Below are 17,621 nucleotides of genomic sequence, written 5' to 3' on the forward strand. Positions count from 1 at the left end.
CATTTTTCATTCCACTGCTGTAGGCTACTATTCCATTGTATTTCAATGTAAATGCGCTACTCGACGTCTTGAATGCTGCGCTCTGGTCTCAGGTCTTTAGCAGCTTCTCGTGCATAATAGCCCTACATCATTCTAAAACACGGCACTCAAGTTCAAAGAAAATCAGCTTCTAAAACACGTCTCTAGACCTTACACTTTAAAAAAAAAAAAAAAAAAAAAAAACCTTCCACTAACCTCCCTCGCGACCAAAACTCTATGTGTGAACCCTGTATTCTAATAGTTGCAGTAATATCGGACCGATAAATACGTGAATGGGACACAAAGGTTTTTTTTTTTTTTTAACTTTTACTCTGTGCTATGTCATCGCCCCCTTTCGTCACCTCGGCCGTCCCCTCATCAGTGCTGCGCTGGCGCCGGCTCTGAGTTTGCCCAAGCATTGCAATTATCTCACATTTACTAGAATTCAGTCAAATGGCTTTCCCAATTCATTTTTGCGCCTGTCACATTATTTCTTCTGTCGCGACTGCGCAGATTAGAGGGAACATTGTTCATAAGTCACTTTGGATAAAAGAATCTGCTAATTGAATGAATAAATGTTTGACGCTGATAATATATGATATTTACAGGATAAGCAGAGGACTTTGGACAGCAGCAACTCAAGCAAAATGAACCAGACATGTACTGATTATGTTTCTGACTATGTCTACAAAAATGTTTGTCAGAATTGTTTTGATGAGCTGGAGAATTCTATGACAGAGATTTCTCTGGTCTTCTACTACCTGACCTTGATCCTCGGCGTTCCTGGAAATGCATTTGTCGTGTATGTTGCTGGATTGAAGATGAAGAGGACTGTTAATACAGTAGGGTTTCTCAATCTAGCGATTGCCGACTTCTTGAGCTGCCTTTCCACTCTTTTCAACGTGACCAAGAGCGCTTTTGATAATCACTGGCCGTACGGATCCATAATGTGCAAGATTCTCCCCTTCATTATGCTCATCACCATGTTTGCCAGCGTTTTCACCTTGAACTTGATTAGTCTGGATCGGTTTGTTCAGGTGATCACGCCGGTTTGGGCTCAGAATCATCGCAGCTTGTTCATCGCACGACTGTCCTGTGCAGCGGCTTGGATTCTGGCTTCAGTTCTTAGTCTGCCTTTTATGACGTTAAGAAAGACTTACACAGAAAATAATAAAACACGCTGCCTGCCTTATCAACGTAATGAAGAACATTCTGAATTGTATTTAAGGTTAAGCATCATTAGATTTGTGTTTGGCTTTTTGGTTCCTCTCATATGCATCATAACATGCTACGGATTCATCGCACGCAAGTTAGGCAGGAGTCATTTTCACTCTGGACGAGCGTTTCGCATCATGTTTGCTGTAATCGTGGCCTTTTTTCTGTGTTGGCTGCCCTATCACATAGTGCATTTGATAATCATTTACGGAAAGAAATCCAGTTCATTGGTGGCTTTGGAAGTGTTTCCGTTGGCCATCTCTTTGGCGTTTTTCAACAGCTGTCTGAACCCCATTCTGTATGTTTTCATGGGGCAGGATTTTAAGAACAATGTTGAACTTTCTCTAAGACGTGTTTTTGAAAGAGTTTTCTCTGAGGAGGGAACACAAGCGTCACGATCCACACAGTCACAACAAATGAACTCAGTGTAGTGAAGAAGATATCAACTCATTTATACTGAGTTTTATGATTGATTTTTAATACTATTCTAATAATGTTCTAATTTTTTTTTTTCTAAATTCATGAACTCGAAGTCAGCAAGTCATCTAACTCTTATTCATCATTCCTGTGTGTTTTTCTCTCTCTATTGTTGATGTATTTTCAGTGATTTGTGAACTATTGTCAAAGCTTAACATCACAGTGATGGAGTACTGATGCTTGATTAACTTTTTTGGTTGCTATCAGCTTAGAAAAAGCTTGTAATATTTCAGTAATAATGGCATGTAGTTTCTATGCTGAATTCATGAAGAAAAATTAAAAATGTAATTTAAAGGCTGCAATTGTGAATATAACAAAAACAGGTTTTATTTTACTCTTCCTTATCACAGTGATTTAGTCATTTTGGTGTGTTTCTACTTTAGTGTTATGGAGTTATGGAGTTGATAACTCAAAAGCAAAGTGCATGATGTATAAACATTGTTTCTAAATATAAAATGCAAAAAGTAAAATTTTATCATTATTGTAATGTTCAATGAACCTTTAATTCACTTGTAATTTGAATTTTTTTATTTAAAATGAGGACAACACAACTTTGTAAGAAGAAGTTCCTCTTTTTCCTTTTTTTTCCCAGAAGAAACTCGTCAATTAAATGACAGATGACAGACTTAAAGGTCTGCAAGCCAAATGCATTATCATAAATGCAAATGCAAATAAAATTAATTTGAAAATGTTCTCTTATAACACCTTCTGTAAATGCTATAAAAGTGACCTGATTCTGGATCAGTGTGAGCAGTATTAATTCTGCACGTCTTTTGTAGTATAAATAGTGTGAGTAGTTTATTCATATTCTTATGATTGAGCTTGCTAAGTCTAAAATACTGAGAACCTACATGTGTTTGACCCATGTGGTGCAAACGATTTATGACATCATGTCTCATGAACAGAAAGTGAGCAACCATGACAAATTATGAAGTGTCTTTCTCAGTTCTACATATAACTGTCTATTGTTATATATCTGTACATACAATCGTAAATTTGTATATTTTGTTAAAGAATAAGCACTTTGTTTTAAAAAATAAAAAAATTATGTTCTATTACACTTTTTGTATGTTATGTAAATAAAATAATATATATATGTATATATATATATATATATATATATATATATATATATATATATATATATATATATATATATAACAAAATAATCTTTTAGAAGCGCCTCATCTTTAATTTTGCCTGGGGCCCACTTCATCTTGGTTTCCCTCTGCGTTTTAACCATTGATTAAATATATATATATATATATACATATACTATTAATATTGATTATAGTCATGTATAGTTATATAAGCAATATTAATAGAGATTCTTGCTCAGGAATCAGAGCTAATAATGTCACTGGATGAAGTTTGTGGAAGCTCTGCACTGCAGTAAACACTTGTGGTGTGTGTATTAAGAGCAGCTCTTCAGAGCGCCTGTGATATCTTCACCATTAAAAAGCTCTGAGATGAAGCATCAGGTCTGAACCCAGATATCTGTACGAGCCGTAAACTGGAATAGACAAGCAGCTCTAGGGCATCTCCGCCTTACCGCAGGACTCATGTAGGGGCATAGCTGAGGGTTTATGATGCGTGGGAATTTCATCACGCTCACAGAGTCCTGCAAGACCCACACGCTCACACAATACGAGACGTCCCAGCTCCCAAAAACACAAACACACACTGACAGTTCCCAAAGAAGAGTCAGAAAGACTTGTCAGCTTAAAGATTTTCTGAAGTGATAAACAGCCCTCGTATTAATTTAACAGGAATACTTGTATATGCAGCTGAATGTGAGATATGAGATGTCAAATGAATCATTACACATCAAACCGAGATCTAAGATACAGTGACTAACAAGTGGTTTGAGAATAAAAATGTGTGGATGTCATTTTATAGGATAAAACAAACAAACAAAATAAACAACAACAACAATAAAATTAATTATTTGAAGAAAACATGGTTTATCATTTCAAACATGAAAAATGTATTTGTGCATCATCTTACACTTGCTTTTTTATTTTATTTTATTTTATTTTATTTTATTTTATTTTATTTTATTTTATATGCAATTATTGCATTTCTTGTATAAATGTTAGGCTGCACTGTATATTTGCTGAATGAAATCCAATACTTGTTTCTTACTCATTTTGGGTGCTGATTCCAAAAATAGTGCCTGTTTTTGCTTGAGAACATCATACTTTTCACAAAATATGATGTTTATTAGCATTTACTTTCATAGCCATTTGTAATGTGAAGAAATCTTGCATTTTCCAGTAATGAGCGGAAAACATACAAAGACATGATTTCTGTCTTCCTCTGAGCCACATTACACTGTCAGCCACATTTTTCAATTCTCAGCCAATTTTCACATATATTAATCATTCTGAAGACATTATTTTATGCCTAATCCAACTTTTCCACTCCTTTTCAGATTTATATATCCCTTTATATAAAGTTGAAAAATCTTATTTCGTGAAAAATTTGTAGTTTTTATTGATATTTTCTTCATTAAATCTGGTAACAATGACTTTTTCCAGACCTTTTTCCATTTTTTTGTTTGTTTGTTTCTTAAAGAACAGACCTGTTTTGTACATGTATCTTATGATCTCATATTACTAGACTTACTAGACTAGTTTTTGCGTTTTATTTGTTCATTTAATTTTAATTTGTCACACTGCAGGACTATTAAAGAAGATTGAACATTAAACAGAAAATGGTTACAAACTTCAACCTGCCATAGCATACAAAAAACATATACTTTGCCTTATAATAATGCTCTAGATTAGTGTTTCTCAATGGGGGCGTTCGGAGAACATCAGGGGGTGCTGGGTACGTTCTCAGATACTGAACGACTGATTATAATCAGGATCTGTGTACTCTGATGCAACGTTAAGGTACTCTTACCTTAATGTTCATGCCTGGTATTACTTAGTTTAAGCAGTACCGTAGCAAGGGCTGTGCCAAGTTTGCGACCGCACAGGGCCTCGCACCTCAAGATGTAATTTTATGTGTTTATGTAATTTTTATCACTGTTTTTTCACCTGTTTTGTCCTTTGAAAGACTAAAATAGACATAGCTGATAGACAGTATAAGACTCTGTGTATAAAAATGCTGGTCTAGGGCCCTGCATCTCACCCCGACTTTTTTACGCCCCACGGGTTGGGCTACGGGCCACTTTTCGCGCCATAGTTCAGACGTGGGCCGGGCATCAGGCTTGTTTTAGGCTTCTCCTTATTTTTATATTTTAGACATCTATCAATCCATCAAAATTGCCACGCTGATGGAAACAACAGGAGTCATGAGCGGCTCGACGATGTTTATTGTCCCGCAGCAGCAGTGCAGCTGAACAGTTCCACGTTCGAATTCACGCAATAGGCTTAAGCTTGCCACAATGTATCGGAAAAAGTAATTACCATAAATTTGTCAGGGGGAAATAGGAAGGAGATATTTGAATTATTTATTAATAAAAAGTGTTTTCTGAGTCGGTGTCGCAAGGATAAAGTTGCTGATCCTGACTCGCCACCTCTTCATTAGACGCGCCTTTAGAGAGAAGTGTATCTTTACGGATTATGATTATAATGAAAGTTGAGTTTTAAAAACTCAATACTCTATAATAAAAATGAGTTTTTGTTTTTGATTTGTTTTATTTCATTAAGTGGTAATTTAAAGCTTTCTATAGGTATATTTATCATGTCTGTGTGGCATGTATTAACTGAGTTTCGGTTCATTTTTGTGAAGCGCTCCTGTTCAAGACAAGACGGCAGAAAGCGCATCATGCTTTTTTCTTTATTTTATAAAAGCACAATGTTTTGTTGATATTGTGAGTGCAGACAAATAAAAGTAGACCCTTTATAGTTACGAATGATGCATTACTCTTACCTTAATGAGCAAAAATGACAGCATATCCACTGAAAAAAATGCAAGTGATTGTACTGGTGTCTCCATGTCCTTCAGAGCGCGCTTCAGCTTCCACTCTATGAACAAACTATTGGATATAGCGCACATCTATCTAGGTTTAACGTTTAAACATTCTTGAACTGTTTTATATCTAGGCTATAGATTTTATTTTAGGCAAGTCATGATGATTTGAGAAGGCTAAATTGATCAAACATAGGCTCACTGTCAAAATAATCGAGATGGCCAGTCAAATCAAAGAATGCGGGTCTTACTGTCACTGTCACAACGCAACTAGAGTTTGTGTAAAGTTGTAGTACTGTACTAGAATACTGTTATACGACATAAATGTTTAGCGACCAACAGTAATGTGCTATCTACTGATGTAAACTACTCAACTTTTTATGAAATTTCTCCATTTTGAATTGAAAATATGCGATCATGATTCATGTTAATCATAAATTAATGTGACAAGAGACGTTTGCGTTTTCGACTATTAGACATACGAATAAGAGTTAGTGTGCACATTTTAAAATAAAATAAAATATTATTTTCAAATAGTGTAAATTGATTACTACTTCATATGAAGAGTTCAGATCCAAAAGACTCTGTGCCATTCGAAATTTTCTTCTAAAATGAGCATTTTTATCAGGCTCCCATGTGTAGATTCAGTAATTTCACTTTAATGGCAATTAATAGTTTATTTTCTTTCCTATTAAAGTAAAGTAACTGAACATAAACATATAGGAGCATCAGAAAAGAATCACTTTAGAAGAAAATGTTGGATGACACCTAGAGCCTTTTGCATCTGAACTCTTCAACTTATTTTAGCATTATTATTTACTTTTTTAATTGCTTTATTATTATTATTATTATTATTATTATTATTATTATTATTATTATTATTATGCAGTAGATCCTTATGAGCGTGTGCGTGACCGTGATTCGTGCGCAAGCATGTCAGTGAGCACAGCATCACAATCAATCAGATGCATGTTAAAGTTTTGTTCGTTACTATAGCAACCCCCCACCACCACCACACACACACACACACACACACACACACACACACACACACACAATTGAAGAGGCCCTCGCACGTCAACTTCGCACAGGGCCTCACACCCCCCTTGCAATGGCCCTGAGTGTAAGCCACTAGTTTACACCAATACTTACCACTTCTAAACGATCATTTCCATAGCTTTAGCGCAGCGGCCATATTTCCTGTGAAAACAATAGCAAACATTTAGACATGATAAAGCACAGTATGTTTTTCCTTGTTTAGAAAAATTTATGTGAATGCTTTTTGCTTGCTGATTGGCTGCAGTTGGTTTAAATGCCAAATTGCAAGATTCAGCTCTTGAAAAAAATAGCTTTATTTATATTCACGTGCCTTTTTTGCTCCTTGGGTACTAATGATAATGATATGTCAAGTCCAGTCAAATCAAATATGTCATGAATGTTATGTGGGATTCAATTACATTTTTTTTATTTATGTAATATTGTGGGCTGTTATATTGGGGTTATATTGGGTTTTTGTTGCATTCAGTGGGGACATAATTACGGATTATAATGACTTATACTGTGTTTTTACGCGTTGCATTGCATCGTGCTGCGTAAACATAAAACCATGTCTGCATTTGTGATCGGCGAAACGACAAACAACAAGCGCTACTCTACACTAGCGGTTGCTTTAACCTCATGTTTGTGGCTGAAAATAATGATCATCATAATTAATGGACAACTAGATAATCATATTTTCAGGGAAAAGACAGAAAAAGAAGCCTCCCTGTAAAGAGACATCACCTCACAATGAGTCTCTTCACTGGTTTTGGCAAGTCTCTCCCTGTTCTTTGTGTCTTTGTGAAAAAGTCCCAGTTCCTTAGTATGATTCCATCACATTTTGATGGTGTAATCTATAGATTGCCCCTGCTGACTATATCCAGCCTCTTACGAAGTCTTCAGATGACCCAACACCTGTGAAGAGACCCTTGAGAGGACTTCAGATGAAGCTGACTCTGAATAAACATACAAAACTGATAAACTTTCCTTGCATTGTAATCAACATGATCACACCATGTAACCATTGCTTTAATTTGTTCATTGTTTCTGTATATATTTCATTGGTTCTGAACCTTACTTAACTGCATGATTTGTACAGCCTAATTTTAGAACGTTTCTGCCATATGGACATTGCTTTGGCACAGTTACACCTGTTAACAGAACTCTTATTTGTAATGTAGAAACATTCATTTTCTGTAAAGCTGCTTTGAAACAATGTGTATATTAAAAAGTGCTACACAAATAAATGTTAATTGAACAAAACTTGATGCATCATTGTTTTTCTCCTCTCCAGATCAGTAGGGAAACCATACATTCACACTCCTTTCTGTGAGTGACTGGAGCACTCCCATGCAGCAAAGCAAACTCATGTAAATAAAGTACTTTATAGTCTACTAATTACCATTATTATAAAGTATAAATCGATTGCTGTAAATAAGTGCATAACAAAAGTTAACATACATAAAATGTATGATTAAATGCGTAAAAATGTTTTAAGTTGTTTTAAATTGGAATATACTACAAATATATTTGTATATAGGCTATTAATAACATGAACGATCATTAAACACTAACAAGTGTATCCCTTTGCTCAAAAACACAAAAATGTACTGAATTTCAGCATTTATCCTCCCAATCCATTCCCATGTAAAGCATGCTGGGAAATCCATGCCAGTTTCAGTAAAGCCAACAAAAATTATTCATCTATTTCCTACCAGCGTTTTTATAGTTAACTAATTTAAAACCGTAAACTTATAAAATAAACTTTAACTGAAATAAAATCTATAGCTATAGTAAAATAAAATATATTTTATTTCAGCTGCTTACCAAAGCAACATTTCTCATTTTCATTTAGTTTAACTTTATGTACTACTAACTTAAAAAATGTTAATAAAAAATAATTAATATATTACATACAGTAGATACAGGTAAAAAAAAAAATAAAAAAAAAAATAATAAAGTTGACAAAAACGCACAACAAAATTTTGGGTAAAAAATAAAAATAAAGTTGGAAAAAAATAAAATAAAAAATATAAAAAAAAAAGTGTAACCTTTAAATAATGTTCTTGTCACACCCCTGGATTCATTACCTTGTGTTTTCCCTCCATGTGTTCCATCCACATGTGCTCAGTATGACCTAGGGTTCTGTTTTCCCTTGATTATGTCATTATGTTCAGGTGTGTGTCAGTCATTATCCTCATTAACGTTTCCCTTATAAGTTGTACTCTGTTCAGTCTTGGTTGTCCGGTATTGAGTTTACTTTGATGTGTATGTGGTGTTCATACCCTCTCTGTGGAGTACCCTCTTGTGGATTATTAAAGACTTTATTTCATCTTCGTTCTCGATTGTTCCCTCGTGCACCAGATTGTGACAGAATACCGGACCTAGAACAGTTACCTCTGTTTGTCAACCCTCCGTTTTCTTTCTGGTTTTTCCTCAGTTTTTTCTTTCCATAGTGTTTCATGGATCCCCTCCTTCGCCCCGAATTTCTCCTCCTCCTACCGGAGCAGGAAGGACGATCTCTCGAGGACCATGCCAGACAGTTCCTGTTGCCAGCTCACATCACCAGCTACCCAGATGATGCGCTCTGTGCTTTCTATGAGGCGAGCCTGAACGCCGAGTGCAGAGTGTTTGTCGTCCGAAGATGGTCCTCGGGAGGAATTCACCGCATTCGTGGAGTGGACTCTGGCGAGAAACGGGTCACCTCTCACCGGCTGCCCTATGAGGGATCTCGCCAGGTCCACTCCGGACCCAGAGCCCAGCCCACCATCTCCCCGATGTGCGGAGCGCATGCCCGAGCCAGCCGCTGACAGATAGCCAGAGCCCGCCGTGAACGACGAGCCATCGCCACATAGAGCGTCAGATCTGAGGAGCGCCGTGGAGCCAGACGCGTGACGTCAGTCCAGGTGTGTGAGCCGGCAACACCGCCTGCCGCGAGGGAGAAAGGCACGGACAGGGTGAGCACGGAGAAGAGCTCTGCCCCCTGCACCATGGCTGAGAGTGAGCTGGATATGGCATGGCAAAAGGGCCAAAACGAGGAGGAGGATCTCATAGACTGGGAGTCTGAACCGGAAGTTGAACTGCCCCCTCTGCCCCCTCTCTCCTCTCCCCTCTCCGTCGTCTCCGCTGGTCCCATCCAGCCCTCATTCATCCTTGGTTTCCTCGTCCAGCCCTGATCTACAGATATTGCATGCTCCGATGAAAGATGACGATTCATTATAGTTGGGAGGAATACCACAATCACTGATGCACAGCTATTCTTCACCCGTTTTCATTGTTTCAGATGATTAATTTGGCACGTATTCATGATAAATACGGGCTGAAGAAGTATTGGGAAGAGAAGATCGAAAGCCACATTCAGAAGATGGGAAATGAAGACTCGAGAATGAAGAACCAGCGCTTTATCCAATTGTGTATCACAGAGAATCAGATCTCTTCTTTGATAATTGCTGCTACAGAATAACTTCATCCAGTGTGTTGCTTTTCTTTCCATTTGTCACTTTTCAAGCTAATTTTCTTGGGTGGTAATTGCAAGGAAAGATTAGGTCGAATGAACTGAAATGAAAAGATAATATTGATAAATGACCTTGAGTCACAAAATCCAACTTGCTGGAATGAAAAACTCATAATTGTTTTTTTTTTCTGACCTAGTTTAGGATCCATAAACAGTTTCTGGCTTTTGGAAATGAAAGCATCACAATGAAAGTCCATCAAATCCAGACAGGCTTCTGTTGCTTGTTTTTGCTGCCCTCTAGTGTTTCCTTCAGGAAGGTCATGTGGATTAGCACATACACTGGTACAAATCTCCAGGCTTTGGAGCTCATTTAAATCAAAGGCAGTGTGTTGCAGTAGAAACAGCTTTAGAGAAGAGGGCAGCTTTCTGAGTGTGTAATGAATACATTGTTCATACAGATGAACCGCAGCCGGCTTGATAGCAAATCCAAGGGTTTATTAATACTCAGATCCAAATCTGAGCAATGTTGGCTACATGTAAGTCAGAATTTACAGGAGTGTCAGAGTAGATTATTATAGAAGTGGCTAATAAAAAATGAACTAAAATGGTTTTGTTATTATGCAACCTATTTAGAAATATTAAATTCTATTCTGCAATATTGCATTATAAAATTTTGTTTATTTCTATGAAACATTTCAAAAGATTAACCAGGTAATTTTACATAACATAACTTCTAGTTATTTAGTTATAAATTATATTAAATACATTATACAATATTAATATAAAAATATACATAAAATTAATCAATATAAATATCAAATACACACTTCACATCAGACATCATTCTAATATGCTGATTTGCTGTAAGAAAAAAAAATATCATCAATGTTGAAAACTTAATTACTTCTTATTTTTGTAAAAACCATGATTTTATTTTTTATTTTTTTCTCAGCACGGATGCATTCAATTGATCAAAAAATACATTTATAATGTTATACTGTATAATATTTCTATTTGAAATACACATTCTTCCATTTCCACAAAAATATTAAGCACAAAATTTAAAAAATAAATAAATAGTTTTTAGCATTGATAATAATGAGAACCATGTATTTTTAATAGTGCACCAATAATAACTGATAATAAATGAGCGGCAAATCAGAATATTTGAATGATTTCTGAAGGATTTCTGAAGGATCATGTGATCATGTGATCAAAGCTGAAAATTCAGCTTTGATCACAGAAATATACTGCATTTTATAAAATATTCACAAAGAAAACAGTAAATCACAATATTTTACAATTTTACTTTTTTTTCTGTATTTTTGATCAAAAGGAAAGTCATGTGTGGGGAAGTCGTGGCCTAATGGTTAGAGAGTTTGACTCTTAACCCCTAAGGTTGTGGGTTTGAGTCTTGGGCCGGCAATACCACGACTGAGGTGCCCTTGAGCAAGGCACCGAACCCCCAACTGCTCCTGCGACACCGCAGCATAAATGGCTGCCCACTTCTCCAGGTGTGTGTGTGTGTGTGTGTGTGTGTGCGTGTGCACTTTGGATGGGTTAAATGCAGAGCATGAATTCTGAGTATGGGTCACCATACTTGGCTGTACATCACATCACTTTTTATTATTATTATTATTATTAAAGCCTTGTTGAGCAAAGGAGACTTGTTTCAAAAACCTTAAAAACATATTTTTTATTCCAAACTTTTGAATGGTCATTTAGATTTCAAATTAATTAGTGAATGTTTAACTGTTCATAAAAATGAAATATATTTGCTGAGATCCAAACTCTCCAAAATCACTTGTATCATCATTAAGAAGAGTTTTGTGTATGTAGGACCTTCTTAACCTGTGGCAACAAATGACTGTGTTACAGTAAAGTCTATGTGTGCATACAGCAATAAATACTCAATGTTTTCTTTCAGGTTACGTGAGGAGTGGGTCCAGAGACTTCAGTTTCGGAACCAGCATGTGATCGAGAGCATGAGAGAGCAACAAATAAGAAGAGCTCAGAGGGTTCAAGGCATTTTAAGAGTTTAGACGGCTTGAATGATTTTAAACCAAAAGCACTTCTCTAATACACTTCACAAGAATGCCTGATATTATATATCAGTATGAAAGTCTAGTTCTTTAACTTAAATGAGTTAAATAGTTTTTTGATGCAGCCTTTGGGACAGAAAAACGCTGTTGCAGACATACACCATTAAACTCAATCTGATCCTGCAATCAAGCATCTGTCTTTCATATAAGGCTCTTTGTGTTACATAGAATAGAGTCTTGTTTTTAATAAAAGATAAATATCATACATTTACTGTATGGGCTTTTAATGCTTTGTGCTTTTTCTGAGAACAGAACAGAACAGAATAGAATAGAATAGAATAGAATAGAATAGAATAGAATAGAATAGAATAGAATGAGCTTTTATTGCCAGGCATGTTTACATACATACAAGGAATTTGTTTTCATGACAGAAGCTTCCACAGTGTAACACAATGACAGAACAGAACAGAACAGAAAAAAAATAGAACAAGTAAATAAGAAATAAAAATATACAAATTGACAATTGTATGTACAGATATATAACAATAGACAGTTATATGTACAACTGAGAAAAACACTATTCATAATTTGTCATGGTTGCTCACTTTCTGTTCAACTCTGTTTTACGACATTTCCCTCTTTAAGAATAGCCTAATAGTTTGCTCTTTTTGCCATCATATGAGACATGATGTCATAAATCCTTTGCACCACATGGGTCAAACACATGTAGGTTCTCAGTATTTTAGACTTAGCAAGCTCAATAATAATAATATGAATAAACTACTCACACTATTTATACTACAAAAGACGTGCAGAATTAATACTGCTCACACTGATCCAGAATCAGGTCGCTTTTATAGCATTTTATAGTACAGAAAGTTTTATAAGAGAACATTTTCACATTAATTTTATTTGCATTTGCATTTATGATAATGCATTTGGCAGCAAAGTATTTGGAATCTTAAAATATTTATCTGACATTTAATTTAACAAGTGTCTCCTGGTCACTTTCCTGTCGTGATGAAAATGAGGAAGTTGTTTTGTTGCAGCGTTTTCTTAGTAATTTCCTCCAAATGTGTGTCCTCATTTTAAATAAAAAAAATTCAAATTACAAGTGAATTAAAGGTTCAATAAACATTACAATAATGATAAAAAATTTACTTTTTGCATTTTATATTTAAAACAATGTTTATACATCATGGGCTTTGCTTTTGAGTTATCAACTCCATAAATCCATAACACTAAAGTAGAAAAACACCAAAATGACTAAATCACTGTGATAAGGGAGAGTTTTTGTTATATTCACAATTGCAACCTTTAAATTACATTTTTAATTTTCTTCATGAATTCAGCATAGAAACCACATGCTATTATTACTGAAATATTACAAGCTTTTTCTAGGCTGATAGCAACCAAAAAAGTTAATCAAGCATCAGTGTTCCATCATTGTGATGTTAATCTTTGACGATAGTTCACAAATCACCAATCACTGAAAATACATCAACAACACAGAGAGAAGCACACAGGAATGATGAATAAGAGTTAGATGACTTGCTGACTTGGAGTTGATGAATTTAGAAAATAAATAATTAGAACATTATTAGAATAGAAATAAAAATCAATCAGAAAACTGAGTTGGTATCTTCTTAACTACACTGGGTGCATTTGTTGTGACTGTGTGGATTGTGATGCTTGTGTTCCCTCCTCAGAGAAAACTCTTTCAAAAACACGTCTTAGAGAAAGTTTAACATTGCTCTTAAAATCCTGCCCCATGAAAACATACAGAATGGGGTTCAGACAGCTGTTGAAATACGCCAAAGACATTGCCAATGGATACAGTGCCACAGCCACCGAGGAACTGGATTTCTCTCCGTACATTATTATCAAATCTATTATGTGATACGGCATCCAGCAAAGAAAAAAGGCCACGATTACAGCAAACATGATGCGAAACGCTCGTCCAGAGTGAATATGACTCCTGCCTAACTTGTGTGCAATGAATCCGTAGCATGTTGTGATGCATATGAGAGGAACCAAAAAGCCAAACACAAATCTGATTATGCTAAACCTTCCAAACAATTTAAAATGGTATTCATCAAGTTGATGATACAGGCAGTATGTTTCATTATTTTTTGTGTAAAACGTTGCTAACACCATGAAAGGCAGACTAAGAATTGAAGCCAGAATCCAAACCATTAAACAGGACAGTCGTGCGATGAACAAGCTGCGATGATTCTGAGCCCAAACCGGCGTGATCACCTGAACAAAAAAATACACACAAATAAAAATCAAAAGGTGAAAACGCTGGCAAACATGGTGATGAACATAATGAAGGGGAAAATCTTGCACATTATGGATCCGTATGGCCAGTAGCCAAAAGCACTCTTTGTTACGTAGTAAAGAGTGAGAAGGCAGCACAAGAAGTCAGCAATTGCTAGATTGAGAAACCCTACTGTATTAACAGTCCTCTTCATCTTCAATCCAGCAACATACATGACAAATACATTTCCAGGAATGCCGAGGATCAAGGTCAGGTAGAAGAAGACCAGAGAACTCACTCTCGTAAAATTCCTCAGCTCATTAAAACAATTCTGACAAACATTTTTGTAGACATAGTCAGAAACATTATCATAATCACTATATGTCTGGTTCATTTTGCTTGAGTTGCTGCTGTCCAAAGCCCTCTGCTTATCCTGTAAATATCATATATTATCACCGTCAAACATTTATTCATTCAATTAGCAGATTCTTTTATCCAAAGTGATTACGAACAATGTTCCCTCTAAGCTGCGCAGTCACGACAGAAGAAATAATGTGACAGGCGCAAAAATTAAATGGGAAAGCCATTTGACTGAATTATGGTAAATGCGAAATAATTGCAAACCACTATAGAGTTGGTGTTGCTATAGATTTAGAACCGGTGAATGCGATTTACAGGTTTCATGGAAAGACAAGATGTGCGCCAAATCAGTCGCTGTAGAAATCAAATTAATTAATGGTTGTGGATGAAATAGCTCCACACAAGAGCTAACGCAAAGTTAATGACATGAAATAAAATGAAATAAAACGTCATCATGTTTTAAAGAAGAGTGGCTTGATTAAGTGCTAGAAATAGCAGATGATGGGCACAGAACAGTAACAAAACTCTTACACATTTACTGGTTTAGTAGTATGCAATCTCTACTATACTTTTGTTTTAAATATTTATAAAAAAAATTGTTTTTTATAAATTATAAGACTAATAAATAGTTGATCTCAAAAAGGGAATTCTGCTTTATTTTTTAAATATTAGCTATATATTAATTATATTATATTACATTACATTACATTATTATAAAGAATTGAACTGTTCTGTGTGAGGTTTTATTTCAATGATTTTTAATAGAAATTCCTGCTGGCACAGCACTGTAAAAAATGCTTTGTCAAGCAACCTAAAATGAGAGAACCCTTAAAAGAGTCAATCTAATATAAATAGCACATTAAAGTTAAAAGTTACACACTTTGTGTGTGCGCTGTACAGATATAAAGGTATAAAGAATGTTTTTGCTCAGGTTGCAAAAATGTCTGACCAATAGAGAAAAGTTTTGCTCAGCAAGAAAAAAAATTAGAAGGAACATTGCTTACATGTGTGGAAAATAAGCAATTTGACAAAGGGAACTATTCAATATTATTAAACAGAATTATTTTTAAATAAACATTAATATGTTTAATTTAAATCATTAACTATGCAGTCACTTGTATGTCAATGATCATATGTTTATATGTTTTAAATCACACTTGAGTTTTACAGATCAAATAATGCCTTACAAACTTGTACTCACCTCACCAGCTGCTCTGTACTAACTAGTGGCACTTGCCACTGGTTACTACTTGAAGCAATTGTAAAGATGAAAGAACCTCAAAGAATCTCAGATACTTTGATCTCCTGAGAAACAGACAATACAAACATACACGGGCGTCTTCGAGACACCCCACAGAGTGGAGGTGCAGGAAACGCCTATCTCACATATATATCAGTTCCTTCTCATCCCCTTCCTTCCTCCTACCCATCCCCCCTTTACTTGGTTCACTCAGAATGGTCAATAGTATTATGTTCTAATGCAAGTAATATTTACAGTCATGTTTGGTATCATTTGTATAGTCTCAGGGAGCGTGGTACAATGGTCTCAATCTTACAAAAATAGACTAAAAGATAATTCAGATCTTAAGAGTTAAGAGATATTTTGCTTACTGTAATGGGAGTGCCCTTTCCCAGGGTCTTCCGTGTAAATTACTTTCTGTTCCCATTGAGGTGTAAACCACCCAGGTCTGGCACCTGGCTTAATGCAAATTCTGTTTGTACATGCCTCCATTTGGGGGATGTTATATCTTGGTGTTGTATTTAAAGGATTGCAGCAAAAGGGTCGGGGCCTTCTGTAGCCAGAATGAGCCTGTGGTATGAAGTGTGTCCACACACTTCATTCTATGTATTTTTGTAAAAGCCAGGTATGCATCTTACTCTTAGATTTATTTTCGAGAATTTGATTTATTGTATTGATTTGATATCTTTGAATTTGCTATGTAATTGGCATAATACATATTTACCTGACTGATAATAAATTGTTAAATTTCATTGTATTCTGTTTTACTCTGTAATAATTGACTCTAGTAGATTACGCTGTATCCTTGTGTCACTCTACTGTGCAGGAAGGAACACGGAGCCAAGGATAAGCGAAAGTCTTATTAATCCAACACATGGGTAAATCCAACAAAGGAAACAGGAGGAAGACACACGCACTTGTAGACCCGACAAAACTGAACTGAAAGGACATGGGTAATAAAGGCAGGATAATGAGGGAACTGACAGGTGTGGGAAAATCAATATTTAACCTGGGACATGTGTGACGAGTTGGCTGCCTCCCCCCTAATTATCATCGTCACCCCGTCCCTTAATCGCCGCCCTTCACCAGGCTCCTGAGAGGAATGGATGTGTGAGAGAGAAGGGGCGCTGGACGAGCCAGGGCTGGCAGCATGTGATGGGGCACACCTGATGTAATTCGAGGCTCATCACCACCGCTGTTTAAATGCCGAGAGCGCCTTTCCTCGGGAGACTGGTCTCTTCCTCATGCATGCACGCTGGTGTCCTCGTGGGTCTAGGAAGGGTTGGTAGAGGGACTCCCACACCGCCAGAGATGTGAGCTGCCGGACCCATGGTCCGGACTAGAACCGCACCCGTTACATGGCCGTCGGGCCAGAATAACGGGCCGTCTGGTCCCTTCAAGCGCTGCGGCCAGCGAGATGGATGCAGCCACTGAAAGAAGCCGCCGCCCCTCACGCCCCGGACTGAAGAGGGGGAGCGGGTGTGGCCGCCGGACTCCGCCCCCTTACCTGGACCCTTCCTTCCTGAACACTGCCCCACCTACATGAACTCCGCAGCACAACGAGGACACCAGATTCCCTGTTTATTTTGGACACTC

The 17,621-nt window shown here is 36.4% G+C and overlaps 1 protein-coding gene and 1 pseudogene across 1 annotated transcript; one reads left to right on the plus strand and one right to left on the minus strand.

Annotated features, from left to right (window-relative positions):
* Positions 1-613: 613 nt before the first annotated feature.
* On the plus strand, positions 614-2,718 carry LOC109106383 (C3a anaphylatoxin chemotactic receptor-like). Its single transcript, XM_042755315.1, has one exon. It carries the CDS (start codon positions 666-668, stop codon positions 1,662-1,664), a length of 999 nt encoding a protein of 332 aa, XP_042611249.1. The 5' UTR covers positions 614-665; the 3' UTR covers positions 1,665-2,718.
* Positions 2,719-12,621: 9,903 nt separating this feature from the next.
* LOC109106384 lies at positions 12,622-16,129 on the minus strand (annotated as a pseudogene).
* Positions 16,130-17,621: the final 1,492 nt, after the last annotated feature.

This window comes from Cyprinus carpio, unplaced genomic scaffold (assembly GCF_018340385.1).
Source record: "Cyprinus carpio isolate SPL01 unplaced genomic scaffold, ASM1834038v1 S000006665, whole genome shotgun sequence".
Classification (NCBI taxonomy): Eukaryota; Metazoa; Chordata; class Actinopteri; order Cypriniformes; family Cyprinidae; genus Cyprinus; species Cyprinus carpio.